The sequence below is a fragment of the Typopeltis vanoorti genome, chromosome 8 (genome assembly GCF_054136105.1).
Source record: "Typopeltis vanoorti isolate ZY-2024b chromosome 8, IOZ_Tvanoo_1.0, whole genome shotgun sequence".
Lineage (NCBI taxonomy): Eukaryota > Metazoa > Arthropoda > Arachnida > Uropygi > Thelyphonidae > Typopeltis > Typopeltis vanoorti.
The window spans coordinates 50757176-50779121 of NC_143556.1; the positions used below are offsets into that span (position 1 = coordinate 50757176).

At 35.7% G+C, this 21946-nt stretch overlaps 1 protein-coding gene across 1 annotated transcript; it reads right to left on the reverse strand.

Moving 5' to 3' along the window:
- Positions 1 to 15920: 15920 nt before the first annotated feature.
- On the reverse strand, positions 15921 to 21518 carry LOC150103980 (ciliary microtubule inner protein 2B-like). The gene is made up of 5 exons (XM_090397113.1): positions 21457 to 21518; positions 21036 to 21355; positions 19833 to 20044; positions 19047 to 19239; positions 15921 to 16033 (listed from the first exon to the last, which is right to left on the reverse strand). The coding sequence occupies exons 1-5, from the start codon at positions 21516 to 21518 to the stop codon at positions 15921 to 15923; spliced, it is 900 nt and encodes a 299-aa protein (XP_090253239.1).
- Between the last annotated feature and the right edge of the window lie 428 nt (positions 21519 to 21946).

The window sequence follows — 21946 nt, forward strand, 5'->3', positions numbered from 1 at the left end:
GCTCGAAAACAAAACAAAAAAAAAACTTGTTCTGAGTCTATAGAAAATGCATAAGAAGGAAGAACACTTCAAAGTGCGGAGATAGAAGGAATGAAGGAGAGAAAGTTTGTTCTGTGACTGTCGAAATGAACTGCGAAAGAGTATTAAATACTTGCTACATACGTTTTAACGGATTTAGAGAAGGAGTGTGGAATTACTGATGCCAGTTCTGATGAACAGTCCAAAGCAACGTAATGAGGACATTTTATGATGTTAAATGCGAATGTTCTTCTGGCCAGGTGGTCTAATTTGCAAGTTGAAAAACAAGAGTGAGTCTTAGGGAAGAAACACCATCTACCTCCGCTGGTGAACTCACTTGTATTAGAGGTAACCACCACAAATATGAGAAAAGTAAATGGACTTGATTTGTATATAGAGGTAATAAATAAAAGTAGCTCAGCGAAAGAACAAAAAAAAATAATAATAAAAAATAAATGGATGATGTGGAGGCGATATGAAAGACTGGAAGATCGAGTTATCCCAAGAAGGGAAATCTTGAATCGTCCAGAGATCGCAGTGCTGTCAAAAGTAAGATGGAAAAAGTTCTCTTCTTGCAAATATAGGTTATGAGATTGAAAAATTGCATAGTTACAAAACTTGATATTTGGGGTTTGTTGATTTGTGCAGTGTACGATTTCTCAAACAAGGAAGAGCAATGCAGTCTATTGTCATACTGTCAGTGTATTGGAGATGGAAGAACATAGACTTCTGTAACACCGGCATTAGTTGACAAATTTAACGAGAAAGATTCATCCACAATCATCGCACGTAATATGCGTCCAAACAAAAAAAGTCTGGCGATCTACTTGCAGTTGTCAGAAGACAAACCATATGATGGAAGTTTACTTAACAGACCTTTGTGCCAAACCTGGTCCACTTGCCCGTAGAGATAATGACAACAGTCTCCTGAGATTCTCTGGTGTTTTCACCCACAGATTGTGGGTGACACAATCTCTTGTTGTTCGACTGTGCTAGAATAATGAACCCTCGTTATTAAATGGCAGGATGTTCAAGACAACGATAGAAGATGAATGTTAATAGTTTTCCTCCATTAATTTATTTTTTTTTAAATGAATTGAGTCTGGACAGTAATTTGATTTTTAAGTTTAGTTTTCCTTCTTAGGAAGGATTTGAATAAAGAATTAACTTAATAAAGAAGATGACTTCTTCATCTTCTTTATTAAGTTACTATTAAAAAAAATCACATATAATCATATAGCAAATCATATTTTTAAACTACGCATCTTTCTGTGATATATAACGCTAATGCTCTGTTGAGTAATCTTGAGAGATCCAAAGTCAATGACTCTCCCTCCGAAGCTTTGATCTAATGACTACAAAAATCATCATTCGTTCATTGTGCTTGCTATGCCTGCAATTTTAATCATAATATATCTAATACTGTCTTCCTTTTTTCTCTAGTCTAGTCTAGTCTATAGCAGCTTTAAATCATTTTTCTTGTCATTTACTTTTTATAAAAAAAAATATTTAGTGAAAGAAAGTTTACTTTTAAAATTAAAAATATTACTTTCATTCACATCCTGGTACTTCGACACTAAACAATTTATTTATTTTGTAACATATGTGTGTAACACATTCGTACACCACGCACATACACGTGTATATAGAATGATGGATATATATTACGGAGATGCTGATACAAGTTACAGGATAACGGAACCCGGATGTTCTCTATTGGATACATAAAGGACACCTGATGACCAATCAGGTGTCCTTTATGTATCTATTTATTTATTTATTTAATTACAGAATGTTCTTTTTTTACTTTTATTTATTTTTCAACGTTTTTTTTTTACTAAAAATAAAGAATCAAGCTAGTTAAGAATTAATAATACAAAACGGAAACAACGCAACTGATAATGTTATTCGTAAAATTGTAAGTCATAAATATTCTGCTAAGGAAAGTTTGTAATAATTCCTGAATATTTGTTACCTGAAGAATAATTGGAAGCTTATCTGAACTTGTTGCCTGAATACTTACATCAATTGCTACAAGGACTACCTGAACTTTACATGAAAAATAAGTAGTTTGTTGGTCCAAGAACCAAAGGGTCCAAACAATGTCATTTATATTTTGTTACCTAAAATACAGGTAAGATAAGCATCTTGTGGTCTTTTGCCAAAGTTATTGGCGTATGTTTTCTCCAACGGTGCTTTCATTTCTTTTCCACTTGGAGGGTTCAACTGTACCATCACGCATTGAAAGGGGGAAAAAAAAAAAGCCAATTTCCAGGCTTCTATTCGTCCTCTAATTTTTGCATGGACGAGCTTGGCAAATGCCATTTTTCAATTCCTAATACAGGGCATGTTCCTTTTGAGTTTTAACCAGAAAGACATCAGAAGAGCAACAATCTTGTCCAAACTGGATACCAACACGTTTTCGATTCTGATAGTATTTCTCTGATGGTTGTTAGGTTTTGCATTCTGTTTTGTTTCACCTTTTCATTCTCTCCTACTCTACTGGTACCTATCATATTTATAGATTTGTGAATATAATAGATAATTTATTAAACAAATAAATAAATGATAAATATTCTTGTGTAGCTCAGTGGAAGCAGCGTGTGCTATCCCCGGCGATAGACCGTTCGATGGAAGAGCATCGCTAGTTCTATTCTAGTCGGTAAGTCGATCTAAAGTTAGTCGATCTCTGACACGGGCAAGCGGGTTTTTCTTTTTCCCCCCGTAAACTCAGGTTTTTGTCCAGTAAACTGAAGAAAATCGATCGTAGAACCCACACGCTGCTTTCAGACAGTAAAACATAATGTTATGATTATGGACCACCAGATGGCGGCAGCCGCATCTCTTCACCAGTACCGTGTATAATAGTAATAATCTTGAGCTAGCTATCTCTGATTGGCTAACGGTGAAGATTGAACTTTCCCCTCAGTCTCCAAAAAGTTAATAGGACTAAAATGGCCTCCCCTACTCCCTATAGAGAGAAATAAAATGCGTTAGCTGCTTTTTTTTTTTTTTATTTGAATAAATGATAAATAAAGATGCATAGGTGAATAGATCGCTCTATGCTGCAGTATTTTATTTATTTGATGATTAAAATATGTTTCTTGTGTCTTTCGAGATCCTAAAAGTGTACGTGCTATCTTTGTATAAACGTATCCATTTTAGCAAGTCATTAATGTACAGGTTTGGGTGGTTTGCAGTTACAACCGAAGTTGCTATGGTTATGAGATCAGCGTATTACGTCTGATGTATGCTATATTCTGGCCAGTTTGGCAGGAGGTTTGGGGAGAGAAAAAAAAAAAAAAACACTCCCACCTCCGTATTACAATTGTTAACTTTCAATTGAAAAGCTTATATAACGGTTCTTGGCATTCTGTATGGAATTTCAATCCCACGGCTTTCCAACCCAAGGGCATCGTTACACAGCTACAGAGACATCCTTCGTCATTCCCTAACTTTTTAATACGATTTCTCAAGGTTATAAGGTTAAAAATTCCAATGGTCCAGTCAGTGGCAGCGCTAGGGTCTTTCCCCACCCCTAGCGCTCCCCCCCCCGGGGGGGGAGCATCGGTAAAAAAAAAAAAAAAACTCGCCAACTTTGTAGAAGGCCTGCTAACTCACATTCAGGTGAAAAAACCCTTATATGGTGTCTTAAACGGAATTCGAATCCGTTTAAGACGTACTGCGTACTCGAAACGGAGGCCTTAAAATTAGGTTAGTCTTAATGAATGTTGTTATCGAATTATTTATTTCCTCGTTAGCGATCAATGGCTAGGCCTATTTCCGTTGTATTAAATTTCCATAGATGCGGCTTTTAATTTCTTATGAAGATCGTCGCCATGTTTTTGAAACTCAATTATGGACAAATGTGAACCTCTAAAAAAAGCGAGGCAACCATTCCTCGAGTTGAGGCTATACTCTGCATCTAATACGAGAGGGGGGAGGGGGGCAAGCTGGAAAGTTCTGATAAACACCTAAACAAATATCATATGGTTTGCGAACAATATGACATGCAAACAAGAGAAAGACTTTTTTTTTCCCTCAGAGAATTGCAAATGAGGAAGCAGCGTTGTAACAAATGTATAACACTTCGTGGAGAATACGTAGAATAATGTGTAAGTTAGGTGGTTCTTCCTCAATTTCTTCAGGTGATTATCACGACTTTTCAGACCCCATCCTGGGAGCTGTCGTGCTCTTCACAACGGAAACCAGGAGACCAGACCTGCGCACAATAGTCCAAGTCAGGTCTTATCAAGGCCTTGTAAAGAGGCAAAATAACATCCTTATCTTTACATGTGAACGTTCGTTTGAAATTGCAATCATCTTTTGAGTTGTATTTGCAATCTTCGCCACATGGCCCTAAACTTCAACTTCCTATCTATTAACACTTCAATATCCCTAGCCTCATCAGTTTCTTCTAGCCTAATCCCACCAACATAATACGACATTGGACAGGTAATCATGCCGAAGTGAATGACTTTACATTTACTGACATTGAACTGACACCCATTTTCCCATGCTCACAATTACAGATTATTCAAATCAATCTGCAAAGACTGCATATCAGCAGCATTCCTGATTACCCTTCCTATCTTTGCATCATCAGCAAATAGCTGAATGTCGCTTGTCAAATCCTTCCCAATATCATTATTCAGTGTAAAATTGATTTTAATGATATTGGTTTGAAAAAAAAAAAAAATACGGCAGTGAGAAAAATATTTATGCATTGTAACTCATAGAAGTCACCTGAGCAGGCAGGGTAAACAGCAGAAGGATGTCCACTTGTCGGAGAAAAAAACTTGTTTTATCACATACACACGCCAAATATTTATATATGCAAAGTATGTAATTTAATAAATAAAAATGTGACTCTCTCAAATGAGTCCTTTTTAGGACTTCCAGGGTAACAAATGGCAATGCTGTAGCCAATGAAGTTTTAACTGAGGCTCTGCTATTGCCGTTACCCAGCCATGACTAGAGCTTTTTAGCTCAATAACACTCCATCCACACAGATTTACTTCATTCAGATGACGGGATAAAGAGTCAAGGACTCAGTCCATCGCCCAGTTCTTTTAAGAACTTAAGAACTCTCTCAATTCTTAACACTAGTTCCAGCACTATTTAATATTTTGAATTTAAAAACTCAGCACTTTAAAACAGCAATTATAAGTGATTGAAAAAGTTAAACTTTGTTTCTTTTATTAAAATTGAGTTTTAGTCTTTTGTTTCTGTTTTCTGTCCATTAGCTTATTAATTCTGGGATGAATTGAAGCGATACAAACGGAGACAGTCAAGAAGTTTCAGGCAGTTCCTCTGTTTCGTTTTAAGCACACTCATGGCAGAAAATACAACGATGTGTGGTGGAAAAACAAAGAAGAAATCTCATTGCTATTTCATGTAAATTTGGATATTCATTTTTCATTCTTATCCATAATTTCGAATTACTCATACAATTCAAAGTACTTTCGAGTCCTTTGTCCGATGATAATGCAATAAGTTGAAGAGTTTCTTCCTAGGAAAAGGCTGCCTCTTTGTGTTCAACAAAGGAGTTCACAATCCACATATTTGCCTCCAAGGATCCTCATGTTCGGGATAATACTTTTCAAAGGACAACAACAGCATCTTCAAGTGGGCTGCAATAATATATGAAACCGAATTCTGTGAATAGAAATCATCTGCTTTCATAATATAATCTGAGTACGACTGAAACATTTCATTATTTCTTTCTGCAGTCATATTAAGCCAGAGTTTGAGTCTCTTTTTGAATGATTCGATCTTGTTCAAAGCATTAAATGTTGTTGTATCTAACCTTGTAAAGTTTTAAATTCAACTCATTTATGTAAGAACATATGTCGCTCGGATATGTCAGCCTGGCTACCCATTTCTTACCCTAAAAATAATGGGACAGGTCACTTTTCTTATCAATTAGAAACAGCTCAACTTCCTTACGGAGTTCAAATAACCCTTGAGAATTTTACCCCGGGACAGTGAACGAATTTCCGAATGGAAAAGAAGATTTTGATGAGCAAAGCTCCCATTTCTTTGCACAATGCTTTTAACAGTCTTGTATTTAAAGTACTATTTTTAACAGATTGTTATTTTTTAACAGATTTTTTAACAGTACTATTTTTTAACATAATTATTACTTTTAACAGATTGAAACAGGACTTCATTAAGCTCAGATGCAATTTTTTGGAGGCCAGGAATTGCTACCTATGAATCTAGCAACGCGTTGACAATGAATTATTGTCCGCCATATCCTCAATTTTTGTGACTAAACCTGAATTATTGACGGCGCTGCCTGTCTTACAGGCAGCGCTGTCAATACAAACTCCAACGCAATTTTTCCATTCGAGACCTCTCTCTTCAATGAAACCATTTCAATTCAGGTTGATAGCCAACTTGTATAAGGAGCAAGAAGCCACAGTAAGAACAGGTGTCGGATTGACTGACTGGCTTCAAGTTGGAAAAGGAGTTAGGCAAGGATGTTTACTTTCTCCTCACTTGTTTAGTATATATGCAGAGGACATCATGCGTGAAACATTGGATGAGCTCAGGACAGGATTTACGATAGGAGGTAGATTGATCAGTAATCGGAGGTACGCTGACGATACAGTACTCCTTTGTAATGACATCGAAGGACTAATTCTTGACAAAGTTAACAAGATCAGTAATAACAGAGGACTTCAACTCAATTCTAGCAAGACAAAGATCATGGTTTTCAAAGGAAAAACAAATAGAGAAGCTCTTGAGAAACAAATGTATCTTAATGGAGAAAGAATTGAGGAAGTCAGCAAGTTTGAGTACCTGGGATCCATTATTAATGTGAAGAATTGCTGTTCAGAAGATGTCAGAAAAAGGTTAGGAATGGCTAAAACAACAGTCAGAGACTTGTCTAAAATCTGGAAGGATGGATCTGTCTCCATGGGAACAAAGTTGAGGATTCTGGATGCGGTTGTTTTTCCAACAGCGACTTACGGATGCGAGACTTGGAACCTAAAGAAGTCAGATAAGAAACGGATATTTGCTTTTGAGATGTGGTGTTACAGAAGGCTGTTGAGGATATCATACACTGAAAGGCGTACAAATGAATGGGTGTTATAAAAGATTAGTAGAACTTTAAGGCTCCTTAAGGATATTGACAGAAGAAAGTTAAAATATTTCGGACACATAGAAAGGATGGAAGGAGGACTTCTCAAAACAGTAATAGAAGGTAAAGTTCCTGGAAAAAGAGGCAGGGGTAGACCATCAATGAGATGGATGGATGGCGTGTGTGGAGTGATTGATCTTCGGAGAGTTGAGGCTGCCAGAAGGGCAAACAAAAGGACTGCATGGCGAGGCCTAGTGTGGAACATCATCGAGCATCGGAGTGACCATACGGCATCTGTAGATGCCCAGTGAACACAGACAGATATGTCACTTTCATCATGATCAATATATCCTACACACGTAAGTAAAATGCTGTTCTTCTGAACATCTGAACATCTACATATGTTCAGAAGAACATCTGTAGATTCGCCCAGTTGTAATGCAAACAATTTCGATATTTTAATTTTTTCAGTGAGTTGCGTTTATGAATCTTCTTCGATATCAGATATCCGCCTTTTAATTTCCATCATTCGACAATGGGATGTCTTTCATTCCATTTGCCGTAGACTGGTCTAATACTTCATTACAAGCAGCAGTCAAAGAAGGCTTAATGAGTTCTTCGCCAATGGAATACGATTTTTCACATTTAGCTATCTGTAATTATATTAAATAGGATGCCGTCAGAGGTGAAGTGTCAGTGGTTGAAGCTTGGGAAATAATTTTCTTTTCTATTTTAAGTACATCTCTTTTACGCATAAAGAATTCAATGCGTTTGTTGACTATATTGGAATATTTTGTGTTGAAGTGTCGGGTAAGTAGCGATGGCTTCATAGTATCATTTCCCCGAACAGTAGCACAAATGACATTGAGGTCAGGCAATTGGTCAGTGTGAGAGCATTTTATGAAACCAAATTTTAAATAGCTATCCATGAACTTAACAGTGATTGCAGACGTTTTCTTCTGTGTGCTGGTAGTTTGCCCCTCCTTTGTACATCCTTGGGATCGCTCAGTATGCTTGAGGTGGATGGATCACTACTTGTCGCGTCACAAACACCTTCAATAAGAGATTTCTTACACCAAAATTAAACAAAGTCCCTTGTCTCTTATTCATATTAAAATTTAAATCTGTAGGCCTATTACTTTTAAAAAATCAGGGAACTCGGGTTTTTCGAAACAAGCACTTACACATTTCGCAAGATTGCAATGCGATCTTGCGAAGGAACAGTATTCAGTATTACTAGATTTGAGAACAGGATACAGACAACCTTGGGCTTCACTTTCAGCGGAAATATTTTCTTTATACCGTATTTAGTTGAATAAAACTCGATGGCTTCCATAAAACCATCGTACTCAAACATTGCGGAAGATATGCTGCACCACATCGTCGGGATTGCCTCCCACAGATCTGCAAATGTTCAGAATAGAAAATTTCAAATTCAACATCGCTCGATCCGTGATACCAACGAGATGTTCTATGAGTTTCAAATCCGGCGACACTTGAAAGTCGCTAACATTTTCAGTAACTACTAGTCGGTCTCCTTCCGCTCTTGGAACACCTTAACAACAGCGCGTTCCTCAACCTCCCCCCCCCTTACAATATTAGTAGTTTCATGGATACTGCTCCTTTCAACCTATAATCACGGCCTTTTTCTCTAAGTCCGAAAGATCAAGTCCCTTGCTGATGTCGATCAGGAACTTGGAGTGAACAGTAAGTTTCAGAATTCCAGTATCATATGTACTGGCGTTCAATGAGATGAGTTTCACTAACGGGGTGGAATGCCAGATTGCTGGAGTCATCATAATATTTTGAGTCTTTATAATAAAATATCAATATAATCACCGATGTATCAATTGGAATCTCTCGAGACCTACTGTCTAGTATTATTTTTTTAATCCTCAGATATGGATAATACAGCCGCTGTCTCTAAGCACATTATTTAATCAAAGAGCTTCGAAACGTTATGAAGTTTTAATGGAGCTCTGCGAAATATAATAATCTTTGCAGATATTAAATTATTCCAAGTATCTTGATCATATCTACATACGAGACAATATCTTCCTGTCTATGCAATTATGTAAAACACCATTAATGTGCTATCCTGGGTAGGTTATTACTGATCTGTTTGCTTCAATTGCATAAAATGGACACGCACCTGGATTTTTTCTTTTTTTTTTTTTGGAAATCGTAGAGATGACAGAACTTATGGTATATTCTTCGAGAATGTTGGCAATATATTTGGGGACCAAACCAACTCAGAGATCTGTGATTACTTTAAAGAATATTGCTTAAAATAGAAAAAAAAAATTGAGCACACCATAAATATGTATAACTCTAATGTTTTCATTTTAAGATTTAAAACACTAAATAATACATAAATATTTATACACGTATGTAATAAATTTACAAATCTAACTGTTCGTTTTTTTTTTTTGTTGTTTTGTTTTTTTGTCTTAACATCATAACAACCTGTTAGCTAATCTTTCAGCCAAATGAGAAAGTGTTCCGAAAATAGAAGAAAGATTTGCAATCTCTAGCTGGACAATGCTTAAAATAATAATTACTATTATTATAAAACTGTGCTAACATATTCATTTTGAACAAATTTCTAACCATGATAAAACATTCCTACCAAACTGTTGACAAGATTTCGTTAGGCAGCTATGCAATTCACTACTCATCGAAGTTTCCTGCTATTAATCCAAATAACTTGCAGCTATTAACCATTCACCTGTCATATAAAGCAGGCAGTTATGTACGTGGATAAACAGAGACACAGTACACGTTCTAGTATTAGCAACTAACTCTGCTTCGTTACCTTTCCTAGCCCTTTGATCGAATTTGGATTAAATAGACGGTAGATCGTTTAGTGTAGCGTATTTTATTCAATATATGCAAAAAATACATTTTTTTTTCACAAGACACTTGCGTAACCTTCAGAAAACTTCCATGAATCTAGATCTGCATGATAAAGAATGTAATAGGCCCAATTCTATTCACCAATCGTCTTGAGAATTCAACCGGCTGGAAGAAAACATCCGTTTTCTTCCAGCCGGTTCCTGAGTTAGTTCCTTTTTCGCGCAATAAGAATTTTTACCTCACTTTAGCTCAGCAATATCGTAGAACACACACACACACACACACACACACACACACACACACACACACACACACACACACACACACACACACACACACACACACACACACACAAAGAATAGACACAATGAACACTAGTTAGGATTAAGAACATCCCCTAACGTCTATTGCTCCGCAGGAATGTAGGCTGGATGATAGGTGGAGACTGGCTGCTTTCCCATTTCCAAAAAAACATTAGGAATGAAAGAGTCAAGTGTGCTGTCGACTATCTACCAATGGATTGTCGAAACCTTCCTGGGAAGTCCCCCTTCCTATGTTATTTATGGTTTCGACCCTCGGCTAGACACATCAGCCGAATTATACTGGACAGGCATAATCCTTTCCCCCCTCACAGCTTAAGCTATCGCATAATTAATTCTCTCAATAATCCAATCCAAACTACAGTCTGTTAGATTTATAATCAGCTACCCTTATAGTTATTTTATGCTTGAAAGATCAGCTGAATTGGCATGCCATTTCAAGAACCAATTTGGGTTTAAGAAGTATTCAACGAGAGGATGCTAAAAGATCGCCTAAAGAAGCCTTTTGAAAATAACTGCAGTGGAAATGACCACGCCATAAGAATAATCCGTAAACTTTTTATTCAAGAGAGTGAAATCCAGTGCCAAATTATATATATATATATATATATATATATATATATATATATATCTGTTATTGTACAGTAATAATATAGAAAGTAACCTTGTTGCAAACTCTATTCTGAATTACTATTGCAAGATATTTTCTCACATCCACTGTTCAGAAACATTTTTTTAATTATTTAATTCAAGTCTTGTGACAGTTAACTTTATTGTTCAGTTTTTTTGAACTACATTTTCTTACTCGGCAAATCGATATCACACCGAATAAAACTAGCTAAATGCAGCACAAAATATAGCACTGAAAACTCAATCCATTTGGGAATATTTCTTCTGAGATAATGTCACGTCTCTGTCTTTAACGATGCCATCTTTGTCTCTGTAAAGATTGATGTATAGCTGTAAGAATTCGTGTTCTGTTTCCATAATCTTCTCCAATGGACCATCGGTAACCTAGAAAGAAACGAAGAAACATTATCCCATGATTTTAGTTCACTAATTAAGCATCTTACTAAGTGGATGATGTTTCAGGAAGATGCTAAATGTATAATCCCTTTCGGATGAAGTCAGTTAGCAGTTTGGTTTTATATAGCTCGGCTGGAAATTCCCTGTAAACAAAGTATTGTTTTAATAATTATGCTAATTCCTTTTTTCTTTCTATTTTAGATCAACCTTTGGATTCGAATTCAGAAGAAATAGTAATTCATAGAGAGAAAGAGAAAAATGGGATATTTTTCACTCACTTTTTATTTTTATCGTATTTATATTATATATTAATATCAAACCACGTATGAGTATCACCCTACTATTACCTCTATTACCAACCTTTCAACAAGAAGATTATTTTTTATATAATTTTTATTTAGAAAGAGAATAAAGGTGTAGAGCATCCGTAGCTCAGCCAGTATAGGTGAATCCCTTCGATCGAAAAGACCTAGGTTCGATTACCATCAGTGACGTCAGGAATCTTTATCTGGTTTCTTTCGACTAAAGGTGAGTTAGCTGGTCTCATACGGAGGTATGAGTTTTTTTCACCGGGATACTCTGTTTTTTTTTTGTCCCCCAGAACAGGCAAACCGTCCCCATGAACACACGCATCTACAAACATAGGACACTCCTGGAATAGGATTGACCGGCCTATTCAATGGGATCCAGTTTTGAATCGTAACAGGCCACTAAGCCTAATACGTAAAGGAAGAATAAGATAAAAGTGTATTACAATGCTCTCATTAGAGGATTATTATTTTTTTAAATTTTAATAGTATATTATAGATTCAAAAATATGATATTTTAGATTTTCTATTTCATGACAAAATTTAAATAAATTAAAGTTCTATCTAAAAGGGAGGAAGTTAATATAGTTCAGTTAAAATGGAGAAATTTCCAATCTTTTTTTTTTTTTTTTTTTAATCTACGCACATCCCAGTACCCGCCAGGGGCTAATTTAATTTTATTAGTTACATTTTAATATTATGTATTACGTCTTACATTTCATTATATTAAATTTAAATTTCTTTCGTGAAACTGAAATTAAGTTCATTTCCAGAAAAATAAATAAGTAAATAAATAATAATAATAATAAATAAAATATGTTTCTTGTCAGGTATTCAAACAGGCATGAACGTAGTTTACAAAGTCACCTTTTTGATGACTGCGAAAACATTTATCTGATATTCTGTTTCTAATTATAACAGATTCATTATATTCTCAATTCATATCATTAATGCTGCAATCTGCATTTATAACGCATTGACATTAACATTACTAGCGTTACTGTCAATAATTTTTTTTTTTTTTTTTTAGCTAGATGGGTGAAGCGAGAATGCTTTTCATATTCCCCGTTATCTGTAGAAGAAGATGTATGGATGGGGTAATATAGGGTTATAAGCTCTGATCAGCATGAGGGTAACAGCAATAGCCGAGCCTAAGTTAAAACTTCATTGGCTACAGCACTGCCATCTATTGCCCTTCCTGGGTACCCATTTTAGTCGCCTCGTACGACATGCATGGGCTGGTATGTAAGTAAAGCCCTTTCTAAAAATTAAGACGACTCCCTACGATTGGTCGAAAGATCGTCCAACTCAGCGTTGGTTTCACTCTTCACTCAGTGACAGCCCCCCCCCACACACACACATACACACAACTGAGCAGAAGCGCTCATATCCCAGGGAAAATAATCCACCGACAAGACCTCTCACGGACCACCCCAGAGACTCAAAATGCTCTCTCAGGGCAAATCTCCCGAAATCTAAGCCCCCCCTCACCGGAAGAAACCTAAGAGAGCAAAACTCTGCGTCTCATTTCAGTCGCCTCTTACGACATGCATCAGCTACAGTAGCGAATATTAAAGTAAAGCCACCTCTAAAAAATTAGGACGATCCCCCAGACCTACGAGTGATCGAAAGGCCGTCCAACTCAGCGTTGGTTCCATTCAGACAGGCTCACTCCACCACTGAGCAGAACCACTCATATTCCAGGGTAAAGCATTCACCGACAAAGCCCCAGACGGGCCACGCTGGAAAATACTTTCCCCCGAAGACTCAAATTGCTCCCTTAAGGCAAAAACTTTAAGAGAGCGAAACTCAAACTCTCGAAACCTTACAGAAAACTGGCCAGAAACTGAAAATGAATTAAAAACTTGGATAATGGATCAAAGAAGATCGGGTTGCTGCAAATCTACAAAAATGATTATTCAACAAGTAAAATTACAGTAGCGATTTTTAAGTAAAGCCACCTCTAAAAATTAAGACGATCCCCTGGACCACTTCCTACAAGTGGCCGAAAGACCATCCAACTCAGCATTGGTTCCACCCAGTGTTTCCCCCCCACCACCGAGCACAACCGCTCAAATTCCAGAGAAAGGCATTCACCGACAAGGCCCCTCACTGGCCACGCCGGAGAACACTCTCCCCAGATACTCAAAATGCTCTCCCAGGGCAAACCCCCGAAATTAATCCCTTCCCTCACTGGCAGCAAAATTCCCGAAGAAACCTGAAAGAGCAAAACTGTCGAAACTCTGCGTCCATTTTAGTCGCCTCTTACGACATGCATGGGTTGCAGCGACGCTATTCTCAGCCCAGCCACCACACGGGGTTTAATGTCAATAAGTCCTTATACCTTATAAGGACTGGCTTAAAGGGGCGAAGCAGAATGCTTTTCATCTTCCCCGTTATCTGTAGAGGACAGTGTAGGGATAAGGTGTTATTGAGCAATTAAAGCTCTGATCATGGCAGGAGGGTAACAGCAATAGCCGAGCCTCAGTTAGAACCTCATTGGCTACAGCATTGCCATCCATTACCCCTAAGGGTATTGGATTGAATGAATCAATCACCGACTATGTAAGTAAAGGTGAAATCTCAAAAATACGGACGATCTCTAGGCCACTCCATAGTGGGCGAAAGACCGTCCTAATCTCAGCGTTGGTTCCACTCAGTGACGGGCTCCCCGACCACTGAGCAGAACCGCTCATATTCCGAGGAAAATAATTCACCGGCAAGTACCCCTCAGCGGGCCGTGCCGGAGAAGACTTTCCCCAGAGACTCAAAGTGCTCCCTTAGGGCAAAACCTAAGAGAGCGAACTCATTAACCCAGGTTAACAGCAACAGCCGAACCTCAGTTAAACTTCATTGGTTCAGCATTGCCATCCGTTACCCTATATGGGCATCTCATATAAAATCAATCACCGTATGTGTAAGTAAAGGTGATATCTCAAAAATATCGGACGATCTCTAGGCCACTCATTCGTGGGCGAAAGACCGTCCAAATCTCAGCGTTGGTTCTACTCAGTGAAACTCGAGTACCGAGTAGAACCGCTCACATTCCGAGGAAAATAATTCACCGGCAAGTACCCCTCAGCGGGCCGTGCCGGAGAACACTTTCCCCGGAGACTCAAAGTGCTCCCTTAGGACAAAACCTAAGAGAGCGAACTCATTTACCCAGGATAACAGCAACAGCCGACCTCAGTTAAACTTCATTGGTTCAGCATTGCCATCCGTTACCCTATATGGGCATCTCATAATAAAATCAATCACCACATCTCACGGTCGATTGATCCCTCAATAATGTCAATAAGTCGGTCGTGTGATATGATTATGTATGGAACTATTGTATAGTTCTGCAAATGGTGTTTTAATTATTTCAGGTCTAAATATTTGAGATTTATTTTATTATTTATTATCTAAATTATAAATACTATACATTACAACTTCTTTATTTTATTATATAAATTTTTGGCTTTATATATGTTTCCGAGCAGCACAGCAAATGTTTTTCGGGAAATATTTTGTACTCAGTACAGATAATGAGGAATAATTTAATTAGCTAACAGTATCAACAGGTGATAAACAATCTTTGATGAAATATCCTTCAATTAGAGAGAAAAAAAAATCATGATTCTCCAGTGGAAAAATGGAGTCTAAATTATATGATTAAAATTATCGGTATTGAGCCTTCATCAAAGCACGATGCTCATTTAGTAATCTTCGGGTTGCTCTCCCATAGGTTTCTCCGATAGACCATTGAAAACCTGGAAGAAAAGTTAAATTAATTTATTGCCGAATACCGAGAATGGAACATATAAAATATCAGATTTTCATTTCTCTAAGAGAAGAAATCTCAAGTAACATCATATTTGTGATATTAGCAACCACAATTCAAAATTGTTTTATGCTTGTTTCGTATTCAAATTTGAATTCTTCTCCGATTTCGAATTTTCTATAAAATTTTATAATACGGATAATTTTTGCTGATTTGTGTTAGAAATATCAAAAAAATTCCTGACCTCGTAAAATACTGCATTTCCACACCATCTATAAAAATGTTATGTAATTATAAGTGGAATTTGATAACGAATGCAGCCTTTTCAAAATATCGTAGAGTGCTATTCTGAAAGAAATCAAATGACCTGACAATTTCTTTTATTGTTTAGTTTTATGAAGTTACATTCTTGCTTTGCAAGGAAGACAGGCTCTGTCAAATAAAAAAAATGCTAATGCATGGAGCCAAAACTTGAAGATGAGAACACGATTGCATTTGAAAATACCATAATTTGGAGAATGTTACATATTTTTCCGCCATCATTTTTGCATGGCTTCATAACGACGCCATCTTGCTCTCATTATAGCCTGGTGTTTAGCAAGAAGCCTTCTTGTGGCATTTCCATAGGTTTCTCCGATGGACCAGCGATAACCTACAAGGAATTTAAAAAGCGTAAATTTCCAGTGAATCTAGCTAAGTAATCGGCATCTTACTAATTAGGCGATGATGGACAAAATTAATGTACATATTAGATGTTGGAGGCTGTGTAGCTCAGTGGAAGTAGCGCTTGCATACTCTGTACTAGGCTGCCCGAAGATAGACTTAAGTTCAAGTCTAGTAGCCGACTGGAGAACTTTTTCTAACCTTTCTTCCACCGGTTCCCGAGTTAGTCGATCTCTAGTACGGGTAAGCGTTTTTTCTCCCAGAAACTCGGGTTTTTCGTCCCGTAAACTCAAGAAAATCGACCCTAGAACACACATTATTTCAGACAGTAACACCTCCTGTTAAGAATAGGTACCAAGAGATGGCAGCACTTGTTTTTCCGTCTCTTCATCGGTTTCCGCTTATAACTAGTGATTACCAAAGGAATGCTACGAGATGGTGAGAAGAACACAGATGTGGTGATGATATTATAATAGTACGGCTTTTAAATTTCCAAAAGAAAGCAAAGAGATGACGCTTTTCAGAAATTGAGATACTGGTGACTGGAACATAATACAAAAGTAAATTGGACTTTAGACACTATAGACATTAACTAATTACTTGTCGAACCACGACAATATTGCTGGAAACCGATTATTACTAACAGTGGTCCCTTAAAAAATCCGTGATTTCTACTTTTATCCAAAAATAGTCTTTCCCTATAGGATTTGACGATTTTCATCCATTGAATGCGTTAAAATACCCTGATTATATTTATGATTTTAGAAGCAAGTCGCCTTCAAATTTATTTTGAAACTCTCTCTCTATTCAAAGAAAAAAAAAACAATGAATGCTGGACCAAAAAATTATGTAATATTTTTAAGTTAATCGTTCTCTGTAGATAAGGACTAATTCGTATAAAAAACACTCAAAATGATATACGCACTTTTTATAGGCCTTCCTACATTAACATTAATGGCATATTATTAGTAATTAATGGTTAATTAATTATTGATTAATATATCTTATCCAAAGGAATGAATACACATGAGTAAACATTGCATTTAGAATCTTAAATTTATCCACAGAATTGATCTGCAACAGCGGAGTATATTGTTTTAAAATACTAATATCTAGGAAACCTAATGCTATAATCACTAGTGATGACAAAGACACATTTCTATGGACTAATTATTATTTCGTCCTTAATTAATCGGCATTTACAAGCCATTAGTATAAAGTAAAAAAATCAAGTGAAGCCAACAATTAATTTCTAAATATTAATTTTTAGATATTTAATTTGCAATATATGAAAATTTAAGTAGTATACATTAAAATTTTAATTTTTTAAAATAAAATTTAATTTTAGAATCATATTTTCAATTTTAAAATTAAACTTTTAATTTTATAATTATTGTTTTATACAAGCCGCTATAAATAAGGTAAATTCTGTGAATAATAATTAAAATCTTCCAGTTATTTTCATCATTTATTTATTTATCATAATACTTGTAAAAGGCCAATGTTTATGTATTCAGGATCTGACTTCTTTTATTAAAATATAAAATCTCTCACATAAACAACCAAAAAAGTACATCAAATAAGTGATCGTCTTTCTCCCTTTTTTCAGCCAATATTATATTTAATAACAAACTTTAATTAGTAATGGCAAACATTTAATTAGAAACCTTAAGTGTAGATTAAAAAAGTCAGCTCCTTATACAATAAAGTCCTGTTCATTTTAGAGCTGTTAAAATAATTTCTAGAAATCCAAAATCATTTTATTTATTTATTATATTTATTAAATTTATTTATATTATAGGATTTATATTTAAGAGATCATAAAAAGCGATACACAAAATCTAAAATAATGAAATTTCTTTTTAAACGAATGCTAAGAATATTTGACACCAATAAATTTTAAAAATCATGAAAAATATAAATGAAATAATACAGATTACGTATGTCCTGGGGGGGGGGGAGAAGATGAAATATCAAAAGTCCTTTTTAGGACTTCCAGGGTAACAAATGGCAATGCTGTACCAGTGAAGTTTAACTGAGGTTCGGCTGTTGCCGTTACCCAGCCATGACTAGAGCTTTTTAGCTCAATAACACTCCATCCATAGAGATATTCTTCATTCAGATGACGGATAAAGAGTCAAGGACTCAGTCCATCGCCCAGTTCTTTTAAGAACTTACGTATGTCCTGGATTGATTCATTCAATCCAATACCCTTGGAGGGTAATGGATGGAAATGCTGTAGCTAATGAACTTCTAACTGAGGCTCGGCTATTGCTGTTGCCCTCCTGCCATGATCAGAGCTTTAATTGCTCAATAACACCTTATCCCTACACTGTCCTCTACAGATAACGAGGAAGATGAAAAGCATTCTTGCTTCTCCCCTTTAAGCCAGTCCTTATAAGGACTACGTATGTCCTCAGAAAACATGCTGAGTACCTTGAATCTTGCCTATATTTGTCCAAGTATTATTTGCATTCTTAAACGTCTGTTTGGCTTTGATGCCTCATGGATTGTTTGATTATTTCATTCTTTTAACGCTCTCAGTCCATTTTATCTTATTCCTCCCTCCTCTGATATTGCTTTCTCTCAGCTGTATGCAATAATTCAACATGTATGGAATGCAACTGTACCTTATTATTAAGGTACAGTTGCCAGTCCATCATTACTGAGTTGCTCAAACCAAGTTCTCACCGTATCCAGAATTTATGAAAGGATAATACCGCTAGTTCCTTCACCATTAAATTGAACTGAATCATCATCATCACTGGCAGTGTTGTATTGTCCTAAAGGATAAAAAGATTATATAGCACACGGCGCTCTCTCCGAGCTTTAATGAGGTATATAACTTCCCGGTTGTCAATGATCGAAATCACCAAGCACTCACTTAACGTCATTACCAAAGCTTATTAGTCTATCATATACTTGTACTCGAGATGTCCTATACTTCTGGAAATAGTGTATTTTTTTAATTGACTACTTAAAATAATTAGTTTCTATCTTACCTGGGACGAAGCCTGTATAATTTGGAATCATTCCGTTTTCCCTAAACCAAGTTTGTTTGGGCACTTTCATCCTGTGAGGAGTCTGAGTGGATACTTGTTTGGCCCACCATTTGTTCCTCTGTGCTTCTTCTGGGGAGGGTGAAGTCCCCATTGGGGCTGGTGTTGCCGCCTTTCTGATTTGAGGTAGATGGATCTGAAAGTTGAGAACAAATGAAATCTCACAAAATTAAATGGCAAGGTTATAAACACATTCCACGTACAGTGACAGACTAAATAAAGATGGTGCGTCTTTATTTAGTTGGTCATTTTAGAAGTGCCATCAATAAAAATGGTATCTCTAAAAAATTTCGTTTCAATCAGAGGTGGAAAATTCATTCTAATATGTACTTTAAATGTCAATAAACAATGAAGTAGTAACATAGAAATTTAGTACTTCAAGGGCTTATGTTTAATTCAGGCATTCTCAAACTATTTGAAACATTTATATACGAAATACTGGTTCTTAAAGTACTCTAAATACTCGGTAAGAACAAAACTTTAAATACTATTTCGAGTACCCTTTGATCAGATTACAACACAGACCATTTCGTGATGACTTACTGCAGTTGTGGATTCAAAAAATTCCTGTAATTGTTAACTGAAGTTATATTTAAAAAAAAAAAAAAAGTCACGTGATAATATTTAAATTAAAAAAAAGTTCTTTTGTTTATCTAAATGAGATTACATCCTTGTGTTATCAAAACATAATTAAAACCACACACACACACACACACACTTTCAACCTACCTCACTGCCGTATTCTCTATATTCCGCCCCTCTGGTAAATCTGGGTGGAACCATAATTCCTTCTGGTGTTAGCTCTTCGGGATAAGTTATCACTTCGTAATCCCTATCTTGACGACGTTTCAGAAAGTCAAATTCAGCAATGGCTTCCAGGCAACATTTTTTGTAGATCTTCTCCGGTTTGTCCTTTGCCAACAGCACTTTGGGAATATGACCTTATTCCAAACAGGCAGGAAAAAGAAAGATTAATTTGGAATTTAATAACTAATTATTCGTCTAAAAAAGTTATATCTCAATTCAAAATTTAATCCATTAATTCAAAAGTTCTTTCAATTAAATTTTGATGTTGCTTTCTTAATTTCGAATTTCAGACTACAGCAATTAGGTTTATAAGGAAGCCACCAGTACCAAATAGGTCATTAACATTACTGCTCAGCTAACTAGTGCTATAAGAATATTATATCAGTTAACTGCATATATTCTGTATCTATCGTTTACTTTGCTTTGCGGGATTAAAAAAAAAATCCCTAGTTTCTGAGGTAAAAAAATCTGCCAACCTCGTATAAGACCAACGACTCATCATTGACTATAAGTGATGATGATTCCTCATATCCTACACTAAATTAATCCAAATTCCCAAATTACCAATTGCAACATTAACTTTATCGATACCTGCATTACAACAAAGAATTATGTTTGAAAAAAAAAAAAAAAGTTGCTTGTAACAAGTTATTCATTCTGAATGTGAAAATTTATTTAAGTATTATTATGCTAAACAGCAATAAAAAATAAAACAGTATTATATGAAGAAGTGGCAAGCGTGATATCCTGATAAGATTATTCAACTCTTATCACATTAATTACTGTACCTAAAATATCGAATCGTAATTATTACTGGTAGAGTTTGTTATAAAATAAAACAAAGTTCTCGTAAATACCGAACTTGCATTTTGTTAGATTCACATTCGCTCAACGCACGCTTAATTCCAACTTCAAAAATCAATTTTCCATTTAATTTTTAAATAAGCAGATTAATTTCTAGGCTGTAATCTTAAAGCAAATTATTTTAAATTAATTAGGGTAACAATTATCTTTCCTATCTTTCCTCATTTTAAACTGCGTTTACAATTCAATTAAGTGACGATCAAGTTTAATAAAAGTAAAATAAAATCCATCTACAAATTAAGTGACAAATAATTCTTATACCTGTGTATCCTGGGACTACATAATCAAATGTTTTGGGTGGCATTGGCTTTCTGTCAAAATCTGGAAGCAAGAATCGCTCTGATCTTTTTTTGTCTGGAAAACGTCTCTGATATTGGGTTACATCCAAATCCATCTTTTCTCTTTCCTTCATGGCTCTCTTCAGTCTTGTTGTTTCTTCATCTTCTTCCTCATCTTCATCTTTCCAAAGAATTGGGGAAAGCCGAGCAGATACCTCTGGTTTTGAGCGCATAACATAGTGCGTTGCCTTACCATAGGTTCGTCCTAATTGATCCATAAGCTCTGGACAGAATCCAGTGTACCTGATCAAGAAAATAAAAATACTCTAATATATCCGATGAAAAAGGACGTGTTTGGAAAAATTTAATAGTTAAATATTATCGGTATAAAGTAATATATTTACCCTGGAATAAAATAAGGATCCGGAGTGTAGGTAGGATCATACCGGAACTTTTGGTTACTCATCTTTAATTTTTGAAAGTTAGCCAAAACAAAAGATGGAAAAACAAAAAGGATCTCTGAGCGAGATTGAAAGAGACCTGTCTTGGATGGTATGAATTTTAGTTATGTGATGTCATCTAATAATTACCAATATACGCAAAAAATTCTAACAATGAAATAAATAAAGAACTGTTTGTTTTGAACAATATTTTGGGCAAATTATGTTAAAATCTACTCTTTCATTGTTGACTTTGAAAGGTTGCAATAATTACCAATGCCTTTTGTTGGCCAATGAATTCCGTGTTTTTTTTTTTTTTTTTTGCAAGGTTATAAACCTATAATTAATACATTAGTCTGACATCTGTCATGTTTTGTTTATTTTAATATATTAAAAAAAAAACAATTATCAGGAGTTAAACTACTAATTAACATAAATAAATTAATTCAATAAA

Bases quoted from the DNA above. Each gene is read 5' to 3' on its own strand.
- LOC150103980 (XM_090397113.1), bottom strand. From the start codon at position 21,518: ATGAGTAACCAAAAGTTCCGGTATGATCCTACCTACACTCCGGATCCT. The intron at 19,240-19,832 runs GTAGGTTGAAAG...CTCAACTTTCAG, and splicing joins ATAGAGAATACGGCAGTGAG to ATCCATCTACCTCAAATCAG. The intron at 16,034-19,046 runs GTAAGATAGAAA...AATTCCTTGTAG, and splicing joins TTATACAGGCTTCGTCCCAG to GTTATCGCTGGTCCATCGGA.